The sequence below is a fragment of the Mobula hypostoma genome, chromosome X1 (genome assembly GCF_963921235.1).
Source record: "Mobula hypostoma chromosome X1, sMobHyp1.1, whole genome shotgun sequence".
NCBI lineage: Eukaryota > Metazoa > Chordata > Chondrichthyes > Myliobatiformes > Myliobatidae > Mobula > Mobula hypostoma.
In genome coordinates, this window is record NC_086128.1 from 28,857,264 (window position 1) to 28,872,900 (window position 15,637).

A 15,637-nucleotide genomic window follows, 5' to 3' on the forward strand; every position below is an offset into this window, starting at 1 on the left:
TGTGCCTTCAGCTGTCTGTGTCTCAAGCTCTGGAATCCCTTCCCAAAACCTTTCTGCCTCTCTCCCCACCTTTGTGATGCTCCTATGAAACTTCCCATCGACCAAACTCTGGTCACCTGTTCTAATATCTCCTTTCACGGCCTGGTCTCAAATTTTGTTTGATGCTGCTGCTACGAGTGTCTCAGGACCTTTTGCTGTGTAGCTGTCAGTTCCAGTTCTGTCATAATTCACCTTTAGGCTTATAGAGCACTACAGCACAGAAACAGGTCCATACCAAACTATTATTCTGCTTAGTCCCATCTACCTGCACCTGAACCGAGCACTCCGTACCCCTCCCATCCATGTACTTATCCAAATTTCTCTTAAATATTGAAATCAAACAGTTATCCACCACTTCCTCTGGCAGCTGATTCCACATTTGCACCACCCTCTGAGTGAAGGTTCACCCTTAATATTTCACCTTCCACCCTTAACCTATGACCTCTAGTTCTAGTCTCACCCTAGCACCATGGGAAAAGCCTGCTTGCATTTATCCTATCTACATCCCTCATAATTTTGGATACCTCTACAAAATCTCCCCGCATTCCAGGGAATAAAATCCTAACCTATTCAACCTTTCCCTATAGCTCAGGTCCTTAAGTCCTGGCAACGTCCTTGTAATTTTTTGTGTGCTCTTTCAATCTTACTGATATCTTTTCTGTAAGTAGGTAAACAGAACTGCACACGATACTCCAAATTCGACCTTACCTTTGTGAAAGATTGTTTCTTTACATTATAAACACCAATTGTGTTTTTATAAAACATATCTGAAAATGACTTCAGGCATATTACTATTTCTACCTGCTGGTTCTTAATTATTTTGGTCAGTTTCCCGTTTTGTGTTCCCATATCAGATAGGTGTCACTTAAATGTTCCTTAGGCCATGGGAAGGGAGTAAGGGTGGGGTGGGTGGAGAAGGGACGAGGGGAGGCCAAGTCAGTCAGATGACGTCTTGCATCTGGGTTCGATCGGCTGTTTCTTTGTGGCAACTATTCACATGTCTCTCTCCTGAGTGCACAGATTGTTCTTATTAGCACTTGTTGATGTGGGAATGTCTTTGGTACCATAGTATATATAGGAGTTTAATTCCAAAACAGTCCAATTGGCTCAACTAATCTGTCTCAGTGTTTTGCCGCCCACCCCATACAAGGAAATAGTACTGATCATATTTACCCAATCAGCTCCTATATGTCTTTAGACTTGTTTCCATCATGCACCGGTCCAGTCTTTCTGCTGTAACTGTGAACTGTGAAAATTAATTCCATGGCTTTTCCAATAGCTCCGGTCTTCTGTTTGAAGTTTCTTGCATTTACTGCTGTATCCACGGGCCTTTGCAGTGGATCCCAGGACTACTACTGGTCCATCTTTGCAACAATTGAAAAAAACACTGTCATTGCACCCTTTGTCCTGACCTACCAGCCCACGAGCCTCTGTATCCAGCACATCATTCTCCAAAACTTCTGCCATCTACAACAGGATCCTACCACTAAACGCATCTTCCCCCCCGCCCCACTTTCGCTTTCTGCTTGTCCACTCATCCCTCCCCACTGATCTCCTTCCTCCACTTATCCCTGTGAACTGCCCCTACCACTATTCAGACCCTGAAACAGTCCTTCCATGTGAGGCGATACTTCACCAGCAGGTCTGCCAGGGTCATCTACCGTAACTTGGTGCAGCCTCCTTTACATTGGTGAGATTCAGCATAGATTGGGGTATCATATAGTTGAGCACCTTCACCCTATCTGCCACAAAAGGCAGGGTCTCCCAGTAGCTATCCATTTCAATTCAACTTCCTATTCCCATTTTGGCGTGTTGGTTGTCTCCTCTACTGCTGGAAGAGGCCACACTCAGATTGGTGGAGCAACATCTCATATTCGATCTGGGTAGCCTCCAGCCTAATGGCACAAACACCGAGTTCTCCAACTTCCAGTAATCTTTCTCCACTCCCTCCTTCTCTCTGTTTCCAGCCCTCATGCTGGCTCCCCTCTTACCCTTCTCTTCACTTCCTCTGGTTCCCCCCTCTTCCTTTCCTTTCTTCCATGGTCTCCTATCAGATTCCCTCTTCTCCAGCCCTTTACTTCTTCCACCGATCACCTCCCAGCCTCTCACATCCCCCCTCACCTGGTCTCACCTATCACCTTCCAGCTTGTACTCCTTCCTCTCCCCGCACCACCTTATTCTGGCTTCTGTCCCCTTCCTTTCCAGTCTGTCCTGATGAGGGGTCTGTTTATTCCTCTCCAGAGATGGTGCTTGACCTGCCAAGCTCCTGTGTTAGTGTGACCTGTGCTGTTCCAACAAGAAAGATTCCAGTTTCAAGGTCACTCAAACTAAGAGCAGTGGGGTAATCAGGTTGTTCTCAGTGAATCCTAGTCTTGATTGGTGTGTTTTCTTGCAGGGAGTGCTGTTGAAGAGAAGTGGAAACACACTAAATAAGGAATGGAAGAAAAAGTATGTGACGCTTTGCAACAATGGTATCTTGTCCTACCATCCTAGTTTGCATGTAAGTACACATTAAGTTTGTGAGTGAAACAGAGATGATTTAAATTAATACTGCTCCTGATCTTCTGACATGAAGGTGGTGCTGTTCTTGATGAATGCACATATATTAGACTGCTAGTAAAGTGCAGCTGAATGCAACCTGGTGTTCTCTAAAAGGGAGAACAGTGGGGCAGTTCAAGACTCCCAGATGTGGTTCTGTTTAGTAGGAAGACAGGGTACTTGTATTTTCTTGCAGGTTTTCTAAATTAGAAATGATTGGCTGAAATTCTGCCCTCCCTGGATTCCCCCAAGTGTCACCCTCGATCTCTCCACTAGAACTGAATGTCTCCCTTGATCGCTCCCCAAAACTGAAGTCTCCCTCGATCTCTCCCCAAAACTGAAGTCTCCCTCGGTCTCTCCCCAAGAATTCAGGGTCTTTCTCAGTCTCTCTCCTTGACTAAAGGTCTTCCTCGAACTCCCCCCTGGACTGAGGGTCTCCCTCAATCTCTCCCAGATGAGGGTCTCCCTTGGTCTCTCCCCTAGGGTTGAGGTTCTCCTTCTGTGTCTTTGAGAAATTCACTCTATATCTGCCTGTAACCCCCAGGGTCTCCCTCCAGCTCCCCACACCTCCCTACAGGCTTGTAGTGTCCCCGGATTTGATCACGGCAGACAGGAGTGGGGGGAGATTCTGCAACTATCATGGGAATATGTCTAGAACAGGTGAGGGGACACTTAGTCCACTCTGCTAGTTTGCCACCTAGAAACAGTTGATGGTGCTCTTAGAGTCTGAGAATGAGATACCACTAAACCTGGTGAACACTGCTGAATGTTCTTCTCTTGCTGCAGGATTATATGCAGAACATCCATGGAAAAGAGATTGATCTACTCAGGACCACAGTTAAAGTTCCTGGCAAGCGTCCACCACGTGCTGTTTCAGCCAGTGGTGCTTCCACCAGCCTGAACGGACTAGTGGGCAGTGGGCAAGAAAGTGTTGGTAAGTACAAGGTGGCATGTCCTACACAACAGCCAGTGGCAGCCCTAGAGAAATCTTCAAATCTCCACTGTAAGTACTTTCCCTTTCATTGGTGGGGTTTTGGCAGTGAATTGCACTGAGATTTGAATCATTCAAGAGGAGGGGTCTGCATATATATTGAACATCATTTGGACGTCCCTGTACTTTGGTGAATTTTCCTTTGACTTTGGATGTAACTTTGTCAATTGCCACAGACAGCTGTGGAGGCCAAATCATTGGGTATGCTTAAAGCAAAGGTTGATAGGTTCTTGATTAGTAAGAATGTCAAAGATTATGGGGAAAATAAATCAGCCGTGATTGAATGTGGAGCAGATTCAATGGGCCGAATAGCCTAATTCTGCTCCTATGTCTTTTGGTCAAATACCATTAGAATCAAATTAAATTCAGTCCTTCGTTTCCCTCTTAACTTAATCTGTATGTATGCATCTCCCAGGTGTATATTACCCTAAGGCCAAAGGAATTGAGGTTCAATACCTCAAAAATAAAGTGCCACAGATTCTGGAAATCTGAAGTAAAACAGAAACTGTTGTGAATACTCAGCAGCCAAGCAGCATCTGTGGCAAGAGAAGCAAAGTTAATGTTTCAACCCTTTCATCACATCTTAATTTCTAGCTCACACTTTCTGAAATGTATTTATTTTACCTGCAGATCATCATTTCATCTTTGGCCACAATATAGTAAGTGGCCTCTTAGTGAGGAGTTACATTTGATGCAAATACTTCAGAGATATAAGGGTTGAATTTTCTGCAGGTGTTCACTTTTGTTGTGGTAGGCTGGGTGTTGTGATCTGTGTAAGATCATAAGACATAGGATCAGAATTAGGCCATTCAACCCATTGAGTCTGCTCTGCCATTCCATCATGGCTGATTTATTATGCTTCTCAACCCAATTCTCCTGCCTTCTCCCTGTAACCTTTGATGGCCTGACTAATCAAGAACTTATCAACCTATGCTTTAAATATACTCAATGACCGCACAGTCGCCTGTGGTACTGAATTCCACAGATTCACCACCCTCTGTAAGGAGATGTAGAGGAGGCTTGACCCAAAAGCAGAGCAGCAGAGACAACTTAGCAGTGAGCGATAATTTTAATAATAAACCGCAAAATAATGAGATATAATGGGCCAAAACAAGAGAGAACAGGTACTAAGCACCACAGGCATCAAGGTAATGGAAGGCTAAGAGCAACTGGTTGAGGCTGGGTTAAAATAGGCTACCGGTGTGAGTTCAAAATGAGTGGTAGATAATTCCTGTTACTTGGGTGGAGACTGGGAGGTGCCTGCCTGTGCATTTCTTTACCCCCTGGCTAAAGAAAGTCCTCCTCATCTCTGTTCTAAGTGGCGACCCTCTATTCTGAGGCTGTGCCCGTTGGTCGTAGATTCACCCACAATAGGGAAACATCCTTTCCACATCCATTCTATCTAGGCCTTTCAATATTTGATGGGTTTCAATGTGATCTCCCATCGTTCTGCTGAACTCCAGTGAATGTAGGCCCAGAGCCATCAAACACACCTCATACTGTACATTAACCCTTTCATTCTCAGAATCATTCTTGTGAACCTACTCTGGACCCTTTCCAATGCCAGCACATCTTTTCTTCGATAAGGGGCCCAAAACTGCTCACAATACTCCAAGTCTGGTCTGACCAATGTCTTATAAAGCCTCAGAGTTATATCCTTGCTCTTATATTCTAGTTCTCTTGAAATGAATGCTAATATTGCATTTGCCTTCATTACCACCGACTCAACTTGAAAGTTAATCTTTAGGGAATCCTACACAAAGACTCCCAAGTCCCTTTGCACCTCTGATTTTTGAATTTTCTCCTCACTTAGAAAATAATTAAACCTTTATTCCTTCCACTGAATGCATATGACCATGCACTTTCCTACACTGCATTCCATCTGCCACTTATTTACCCATTCTTCTAATCTGTCTTAAGTCCTTCTTGAGACTCCCTGCTTCCTCAACACTACCTGTCCCTCCACTTATCTTCATATCATCTTCAAATTTGCCCACAAAGCCCTCAATTTCATTATCCACATCATTGATATATAATGTGAAAAGGAACAGTCTCAATACCAACCCCCTATGGAACAATCACTCTTTGCCTCCTGACAGTCAGCCAATCTTCTATCCCTGCTAGTCTCTTTCCTGTAATACCATGGGCTCTTATCTTGTTTAGCAGTATCATGTGTGGCGCCTTGTCAAAGGCCTTCTGAAAATCCAAGTAAGCAACATCCACTGACTCTCTTTTGTCTATCCTGCCTGCTATTTTCTCGAATAATTCTAACTGATTTGTCAGGCAAGATTTCCCCTTAAGGAAACCCTGTTGACTTTGGCCTACTTTATCATGTGCCTCCAAGTACCCCAAAACCTCATCTTTCATAATAGGCTCCAATATCTTCCCAACCACTGCAGACAGGCTAACTGGCCCATAGTTTCTTTTCTTCTGCTTCCCTCCCTTCTTAAAGAATGGAGTGACATTTGCAATTTTCCAGTCCTCCAGAACCATTACAGAATCTAGTGACTCTTGAATGATCATTACTAATGTCTCCACAATCTCTTCAGCCACCTCTTTCAGAATCCTGAGGTGTACACCATTTGGTGGAGGTGACTTATCAACCTTCAGACCTTAGTAATAGCAACTACCCTCACTTCTGCCCCCCGACACTCAGTGTGTCACACTGTGAGCATTGTGATACCCAAGTTAGGCTTTGAGATTGGAGGTTCCTCCTAAATGGAGGGCTGTGGCCCAAGGTGAAACAGGAAGTTTACAAGATATTGTGGGAAGGTGAGAAGAGGGAGAAGAGTAGACAGGATGGAGGTTCTTGATTTCAACATTATGAGGCTGGAGGAACAAAGACTTATAAAGAGCAAGCCCATTCATGTGTTGATTGATGAGGAATGTTCTTCTCCTATCCAAAGGACAATTCCAAGTTAAGAATTTGTTTCTTGGTCCTTACAATGTGCTCAGTACTATTTGAATTTACATGCTTGAATTACATTTAGAACATGGAAGACTGAGTAACTCCGCATGTTGCCTCCTGTCCTATAGATTCTCTGCTTTCCAGCAATTTAGACCCTGTTGCTGAGAAGGTGATCAGCAGTGACACCAAGGCCAAAGGGACTCTCCCCAGCCTCCGCCCCATTCCCAGCAGTGACCAGTGGAGTGAAAACATTTTGCGTACCCCTGGTAAGGAAAAGCCTTCAGATCTGAATTGTGGTGTACCACTTAACCTTCTAGTTAGCAGCAAAGTACATCTGGCAAACGCATTGAAGATGCAATGTGCAGCAAAGTCCATTTATTTGTCAACTAAGGAAGATTTTCCAGCTCTTGCTTTCCTAGCTTGAGTAACATATCATACATTTGGGGAAAATGGTTAATTCTTCACTATCAATTTCAATACATTTAAGCCCCAAGAAATGACATCCCAGGTGACAAAGAACAGTGTAGCATAGGAATAGCCCCTTCAGCCAAGATCTTGTGCCAAGCTAATTAAACTAGTAATTCAACGCCTAACTAAACTAATCCCTTTTACTTAGCGTAGGAGAATGAGGGGAGATTTGATAGTGGTATACAAATTATGAGTGTATAGATAGGGTAAATACAAGCAGGCATTTTCACTGAGACTAGAACTAGAGGTCATAGGTTAAAGGTGAAAGGAGAAACTGAGGGGGTACAACTTCAGTTAGAGAGCCAAAATGGTGAATGTGGGTTCGACTGCAACGTTTAAAAGAAATTTGGTTAAGTGCGTGGACGGGAGGGTTATGAGAGGCTGTGGTCCAGTCGCAGATCCATGAGACTAGCTAATAGTTTGGCTCAGACTAAATGCGCCGAAGAGCCTATTTCTGTGCTGTAGTGCTGTATGATCTACACAATGTCCATCTCCCTCCATTCTCTGCACATTATGTGCATATCTACGAAGCTCTTAAACACCTTTATCATATCTGCCTCCAACATCATCCCTGGCAGTGCACTCCAGGGACCCATCACTGTGTGTGGAAAAAAAAATCTTGCCTCACACATGTCCTTTGAACTTACTCCTTATCACTTTAAATGCATGCCCTCTAGGGTGAGACATTTTGATCCTTTGGGGAAAAAAGGCCATCTGCTCTATCTGTACCTGTCATAATCAGATCTCCATTCAACCTTCACAACTCAGAGAAAGCAACCCAAGTTTATCCAACCTCTCCTTATAGCACATAACTGATTATTTATTTTATATTTCCTTATCCATAGCATTTCCCAACCTTAATTATCCCCTGAACTGAGTGTCTTGCTGAAGCATTTAACAGTCAGCCACTCTGCTGTGGGTGGAGTTCCATTGGACAGCAGATTTCATACTCAGAAGGATATTAGCTAACCTGTTGCCTTTTTAAAACAATAATGTAGTAGTTTCACTGTCACTATTCCTGATTCTAACCTTCCACCCTGGATTTATTCACTTAACTGAATAACAGTGGAATTTGAACCCAGACCATCAGTCCAAGCTTCTGGATTACCATCTCAGTAGCAACTTGATAGCGTACCCATCTTGTAGCCTCTTGGAGATGCTGATATGTAAAATGTACATCCTGGGTCACATAAGCAGGATTTGCTTCGTTGTTTTACCTTTTCCAAAACAAGAATCAGAACCAGGTTTATTGTCACTAATATATGTTGTGAAATGTATTGTTTTGTGGCAGTAGTACAGTGCAATACATAAAAAAAACTTAATATGACTTAGAATAAGAAATATAAAAAATGAATAAGCTGTGTGAAAATAGAACAAAAAGTTGAGCTCATGAGTTCATGGACTGTTCGGAAATCTGATGTTGGAGGGGAAGAAGCTATCCCTAAATTGTTGAGTGTACGTCTTCAGGCTCCTGTACCTCCTCCCTGATGTTAGTAGTGAGAAGTGGGCATATCCTGGGTGGTGAGAGTCCAGCTGTAGAAACTTTTAGTTTCAGTGTTTCAAACCAGTTCCCTTTGCCAAGAGAGAATTTTGCACTGATCTCTGCATATGTCTGAGTGTCCAAGATCATCAATGGTATTGCTAACCAATATTTTCCTCTGACCTTCCCTAAGCCAGACAGACTTTGACTGCATATTCTGCGACTGAACTTGCCATCTTTCTGCAGTTTGCAGTTCAGAGATGGAGACTCTTTCTGAGCCACCAAAGTGGACCAGACTGTTCTGATTTGGGGGTGAGCATGAGTCAATCACAATCCAGAGAAAATAACCCAATTTTGTACAACCTCTCCTTATAGCATGTGAGGTGGATGTCACAGTACACTCAGTGGGTGACTCTCTCCTTGCAGAAAGTTTTGGGTTTAAGCCTTACTCCAGAGCTTTGAACCCATTACCAGGGAGTACAGAGAGAGTGCCCTGCCCTTGGAAGAATCAACACTCTGTTGAGACATTAAGCCAAAGCCCCATGTGCTCTCTCAGCTCGATGTGAAAAGTTCCCTGGCAGCATTTTGAAGAAATGCAGAGCAGTCCTCCCCACGTACTGTTTCTAGCATGTAACCAGTACTGTGGAAACAGATTAGCTGCATGTTACTGCCTGCATTTTTGTGGATTCATGCTGTGCATTAGTTGGCTCCACTATGACCCTCCATTATGGTCTAATATTGCCAGCACCGACCTGATAAATGAAGGCAATAGAGGATCAGTCAGAACAGCTGCCAAAGAACATATCTCACTTTTGCTGCTGCTGTCTCTGGCCCCTGAAGTTAGTTTGAACCTACTGTATTGCAGATGCTTATTTGTCTGTGGACCAACTAGTCAGAACCATTGTCCATATAATAATAAAGGCTTTGGCCTGAGTGCCTCTGCCTGCTTGGGATTGTCACCCCTCTTATACCCATGCCTTTCCTGATGGACTTGGCAGAAGGCTGTGTGCAACACAAATAAAGCAGAAGAGAGGAGCAGCCTTTGTTAACTCCAGATGTGAAGGGAAGCTTCCCATTTCTCACCCATTAACTTGGACTGCATTACCATATTTCATTAAACTTCATTAGGAGTTTGAGGAGATTTGGTATGTAACCAACGACTCTAGCTAATTTCTACAGGCGTACGGTGGATAACATTCTCACTCGTTGCATCACTGCCTGGTATGGAGTCACCAGTGGACAGGATCGTAAGAGGCTGCAGAGGGCTGTAGGCTCAGTCAGCTCCATTACAGACACCGTCCTCCCCACCATCTTTTAACAGCAGTGCTTCAAGAAGGAGGCATCCATCACTAAGGACCCTCTCCATCTGGGAAATGTCCTCTTCTCTTTACTACCATCAAGGAAGAGGTACAGAGACTGAAGACCCACACTCAACATTAGGAATAGTTTGTTCCCCTCTGCCATTGGATTTCTGAATGGTCCGTGAACACAACCTCACTATTACTATTTTGCACAATTTATTTACTTTTATTGTAACTTAGAGTAATAAACCTAATTCTGATTCTGATTCTGATGTGCAAATAGGGCACTTGTATCGAATTACAGATTCCCTCCCAAAACCCCACTTTGGAGAGCATGTCTATCAAGTATGTATATTATATCCTGTCCAAGTTCTTCTGCCTAAAATCATCAGGCACGTTCCCACCCCCTGTCCTGTACAGAGGCAATCATATCCCTGAGAAGCACAATGCTGTCAACTGTCTTATTCCTGCGTGTGGCGCAGGTCTGCTCTGGGTGAATCACCTTGGAGAGAATCTTGTAATTCACATTTAGTAGTGACACTATTTCTTTCCTTTCTGCATCTTCCACCGCACTAATGGTTTCTCAACAGCAGTTGCTGTTTGTCTCAGTGTGTGCGCAATCTGTTCCCTTTCTCCAATCCCAGGGCGAACGGTATTTATATAACAATATGAAAGCATATGAAGGTCGTGAGCATTAATTTGACCTTTCCACATAACATTAACTCACGACATGCAACAAACTTGCTTTCACAATGTGCGCTGTGGTAATCTGAAATTGATTTTGCAGTTCTGTTCCAGCCCGGTGGGAGCAGCTGTTGGGCTACAGAGGCAAATTGGTTAACTGTGACCTCTTCTGGAGAATATCAGGAAGTGCAGGGCAAAGTCATAATGATTCACAGTCCCCACAGCCAGAGCAGAGTGTTGTACCACAAGATATAGCGGCTTGAGCCTTAATGGGCACATGTAAAGGACACCACCTCTTACAGTGCAGTTCATCCACAGTACTGGGTCAGTCCAAATCATATGCTCATGGGACTCCACCACAAACTGAACATCATACAAGCTGGTTCAAAACATATAAAATGCTGGAGGAACTCGGCAGGTCAGGCAGCATCTATGGAGGCAAATAAACAGTTAATTTTTTTAGGCCAAGACTCTATATTAAGATTTGGCCAAAACATTGACTCTTTATTCCCCTCCATAGATGCAGCCTGACCTGCTGAGTTCCGCCAGCATTTTGTGCATGTTGCTCAAGATTTCCAGCGTCTGCAGAATCTCTTGTGTTTAAAATTGTGATTCAAAGTACTATTTTTAAAGCGGATGATAAAACAATCTGGGATACAAACATAATAGGCAGGAACAGGAGGAAGGGCACAAGGCCCTAAGACTCTGCTCTGCCATTCATGAACTGATCCAGTGGCCCATTTAAAGTCAAAGTCAAACTTACTGTCATCTGCACAAATCCATAGGTACAATGAAAAACTCGCTTGCTGCAGCATCATAGTCATATGGCATCATATAAACAGCATTCACAAGGAAAACATAAATAAATCATATACAATTTTACACTCTGTCCCTCGATTATTTTAAGGGTATAAAGTCTATCTTGCACTCAGCTGTTGAATAAACTACTGCAGTTCTTGTAGAAAAGATTTACCAGGATGTTCTCTGGACTTAGGGGCCTGAGTTACAAGGAGAAGTTGCGTAGACTAGAATTTTATACCCTGGAACATACGAGATTGATGGGTGACCTTGTAGAAGTATATAAGATCATGAGGGGCATAGATAGGATGAGATACATAGTCTTTTTCCCAGGAAAGGGAGGCTAAGAACAGGAGGACAGAGGTTTAAAATCAGAGATGAGCAATTTAAAAGGGACATCAGGGGGGCAGCTTCTTCATGCAAAGATTTGGAATGAGCTGCAAGAAATAGAGACAGGCACATCAGCAGCGTTTAAAAGCCATCTAGTCAAGTGCACGGAGAGGAGGGGTTTAGGAGGCTATGGGCCAAACGTGGACAGATGAGAGCAGCTCGCTGGATAACACTGCCAGGACTAGCCTTAGTGTCAACATCTGATTCAGAATAGATGACTGTTGGAACATTCCACCCAGAACTCCAAATTTATCACCACTCAAAGTGTGTTGATATACAGTGGCATGCAAAAGTTTGGGCACCCCTGGTCAAAATTTCTGTTACTGTGAATGGTTAAGTGAGTAGAAGATGAACTGATCTCCAAAAGTCATAAAGTTAAAGATGAAACATTCTTTTCAACATTTTAAGCAAGATTAGTGTATTATTTTTGTTTCCTACAATTTTAGAGTGAAAAAAAGGAAAGGAGCACCATGCAAAAGTTTGGGCACCCCAAGAGATTTGAGCTCTCAGATAGCTGTTAGCAAGGTCTCAGACCTTAATTAGCTTATTAGGGCTATGGCTTGTTCACACTTATCTTTAGGAAAGGCCAGGTTATGCAAATTTCAAAGCTTTCTAAATACCCTGACTCCTCAAACCATGTCCCAACAATCAGCAGCCATAGGCTCCTCTAAGCAGCTGCCTAGCACTCTGAAAATTAAAGTAAATGATGCCCACAAAGCAGGAGAAGGCTATAAGAAGATAGCAAAGTGTTTTCAGGTAGCCGTTTCCTCAGTTCGTAATGTAATTAAGAAATGGCATTTAACAGGAATGATGGAGGTCAAGTTGAGGTCTGGAAGAACAAGAAAACTTTCTGAGAGAACTGCTCATAGGATTGCTAGAAAGGCAAATCAAAACCCCTGTTTGACTGCAAAAGACCTTCAGGAAGATTTAGCAGACTCTGGAGTGGTGGTGCACTGTTCTACTGTGCAGCGACACCTGCACAAATATGACCTTCATGGAAGAGTCATCAGAAGAAAACCTTTCCTGCGTCCTCACCACAAAATTCAGCATCAGAAGTTTGCAAAGGAACATCTAAACAAGCCTGATGCATTTTGGAAACAAGTCCTGTGGACTGATGAAGTTAAAATAGAACTTCTTGGCCACAGTGAGCAAAGGTATGTTTGGAGAAAAAAGGGTGCAGAATTTCATAACAAGAACACCTCTCCAACTGTTAAGCACGGGGGTGGATCGATCATGCTTTGGGCTTGTGTTGCAGCCAGTGGCACGAGGAACATTTCACTGGTAGAGGGAAGAATGAATTCAATTAAATACCAGCAAATTCTGGAAGCAAGTATCACGCCGTCTGTAAAAAAACTGAAGATGAAAAGAGGATGGCTTCTACAACAGGATAATGATCCTAAACACACCTCAAAATCCACAATGGACTACCTCAAGAGGTGCAAGCTGAAGGTTTTGCCATGGCCCTCACAGTCCCCCGACCTGAACATCATCGAGAATCTGTGGATAGACCTCAAAAGAGCAGTGCATGCAAGATGGCCCAAGAATCTCACAGAACTAGAAGCCTTTTGCAAGGAAGAATGGGCGAAAATCCCCCAAACAAGAATTGGAAGACTCTTAGCTGGCGACAGAAAGCGTTTACAAGCTGTGATACTTGCCAAAGGGGATATTACTAAGTACTGACCATGCAGGGTGCCCAAACTTTTGCTTCAGGCCCTTTTCCTTTTTTGTTATTTTGAAACTGTAAAAGATGGAAATAAAAAAAGTGATCTTGCTTAAAATATTAAAGAAATGTGTCATCTTTACCTTTATGACTTTTGGAAATCAGGTCATCTTTTACTCGCTTAGCTATTCGCAGTAACAGAAATTTTGACCTAGGGTTCCCAAACTTCTGCATGCCACTGTATGTTTTAATAATCAGATACAGTTCAGAGATTGATGACAGCGCTTCTTGTAGCTTTATAAATGTGGAGTAATAGCTTTCACTTTGAATTTCTCAGATCTGAACTCGCCAGAATCTAAATGGTACGTGTTAAATTGCTACTAGTTTAATCCAACAGGTTTACGCAGCCCAGCACATGGCCATAACGAGGCCCAAGGGAGAAATTGCTTTCCACACTGACATTTACAAGCCTGCACTTCACCATTACAAGTGAATTATAACCAGTGAAATATGCATGTTATAAATGTAGTACAGAATGATTGAAACACTCTAATCTATACATCTTATTGCCAAAAAATTAGGAGGAAAACTACTTACTACGGAAGGAAAAATAATAGTTCTTATCTTGCTTAAATAAAACGCTATGTAGATAGAGTCATAGAGTCATACAGCATAGAAACAGGTCCTTGGCTCAGTTAATCTGCTCAGCTACCTACAGGAAAAATATCAATAAGCTGGAAAGAGGGCAGAGAAAATTTTTAAGGATGTTGCCAGTACCTGAGGACCTGAGTTACAGGAAAGGGAAAGGTTAAATAAGTTAGGACTTTATTCCCTGGAGCGCAGGAGAATGAGAGGAGATAGAAACACAGGAACATAGAAAATAGGTGCAGGAGTAGGCCATTCGGCCCTTCGAGCCTGCACCACCATTCAGTATGATCATGGCTGATCATCTAACTCAGAACCCTGTACCTGCCTTCTCTCCATACCCCCTGATCCCCTAACTCCCTCTTAAATATAGCCAATGAACTGGCCTCAACTGTTTCCTGTGACAGAGAATTCCACAGATTCACCACTCTCTGTGTGAAGAAGTTTTTCCTCATCTCGGTCCTAAAAGGCTTCCCCTTTATCCTCAAACTGTGACCCCTCGTTCTGGACTTCCCCAACATCGAGAACAATCTTCCTGCATCTAGCCTGTCCAATCCCTTTAGGATTTTATACGTTTCAATCAGCTCCTCCCTCAATCTTCTAAATTCCAACGAGTACAAGCCTAGCCGATCCAGTCTTTCATCATATGAAAGTCCTGCCATCCCAGGAATCAATCTGGTGAACCTTCTTTGTACTCCCTCTATGGCAAGAATGTCTTTCCTCAGATTAGGGGACCAAAACTGCACACAATACTCCAGGTGTGGTCTCACCAAGGCCTTGTACAACTGCAGTAGTACCTTCCTGCTCCTGAACTTATGGAAGTATACAAAATTATCAGGGGTATAGATAGGGTAAATATACGCAGGCTTTTTCCCCCCTTGGGTTGGGTGAGACTAGAACTAGAAATAGGTTTACAGTGAAAGGTGAAATATCTCAGAGGAATATGAATTGGAAATTACTCACTTCAAGGGTGGTGTGAGTGCGGAAGGAGCTGTCAGTGGAAGTGATAGGTGCGAGTTCAATTGTAACATTTAAGAGAGGTTTGGATAGCTTCATGGATGAGGGGGGTATGGAGGGCTATGGTCTGGGAGCAGGTACATGGGACTAGAAGACGTCCAGGCTAGCATGGACAAGATGGGCTGAAGGGCCTGTTTCTCTGCTATGACGATGACTCTACTCTGTGCCAACAAAGACTTCCATCTAAGCTAGTCTCATTTGCCTATGTTTGGCCACCCATAGCCCTCAAAACCTTTTCTATCCATTAACCTATCCAAATTTATCAGTGTTGATGTACCTGCCTCCACCACTTCCTCTGGCAGCTTGTTCCATGTACAGACCATTCTCTGAGTGAAGAAGTTGACCATCAGGTTCCTATTAAATATCTTCCTAAACATCTTAAACCTAAGCCATCTCGTTCTTGATTTCCCAACCCTGGAAAAAAGACTATGTACGTTCACCCTACCTATACCCCTCATGATTTCATACACCTCTATAAGATCACTCCTTACTCTCCTACGCTCAAGTCCAACCTCTCTCCGTAACTCAGTCGCCCAAGTTCCAGCAACATCTGCTGGATGAGCATAACGGGTGAGGCTGATTCATTGTGGATTTGCTTTCTTGCATGTGCTGAACTGGATTAGCTTGGACAAGATAGTTGTGGAGGCAGCTCAGTTATTTTTATAATCCCAGCTGAGGCTAGGATTTCTTGATCAATATCAGTGGGAACGGGTTACAG

The 15,637-nt window shown here is 43.3% G+C and overlaps 1 protein-coding gene across 5 annotated transcripts in view; it reads left to right on the forward strand.

Annotated features, from left to right (window-relative positions):
- LOC134340160 (arf-GAP with GTPase, ANK repeat and PH domain-containing protein 1-like) overlaps positions 1-15,637 on the forward strand; it is a 185,663-nt gene that overhangs the window by 143,748 nt on the left and 26,278 nt on the right. For all 5 annotated transcript variants that reach the window (XM_063037073.1, XM_063037074.1, XM_063037069.1 and 2 more), the window contains exons 10-12: positions 2,435-2,539; positions 3,364-3,511; positions 6,605-6,742. In XM_063037073.1, the coding sequence (XP_062893143.1) occupies positions 2,435-2,539; positions 3,364-3,511; positions 6,605-6,742 (391 nt within the window). The remainder of the gene's footprint in view (positions 1-2,434; positions 2,540-3,363; positions 3,512-6,604; positions 6,743-15,637) is intronic.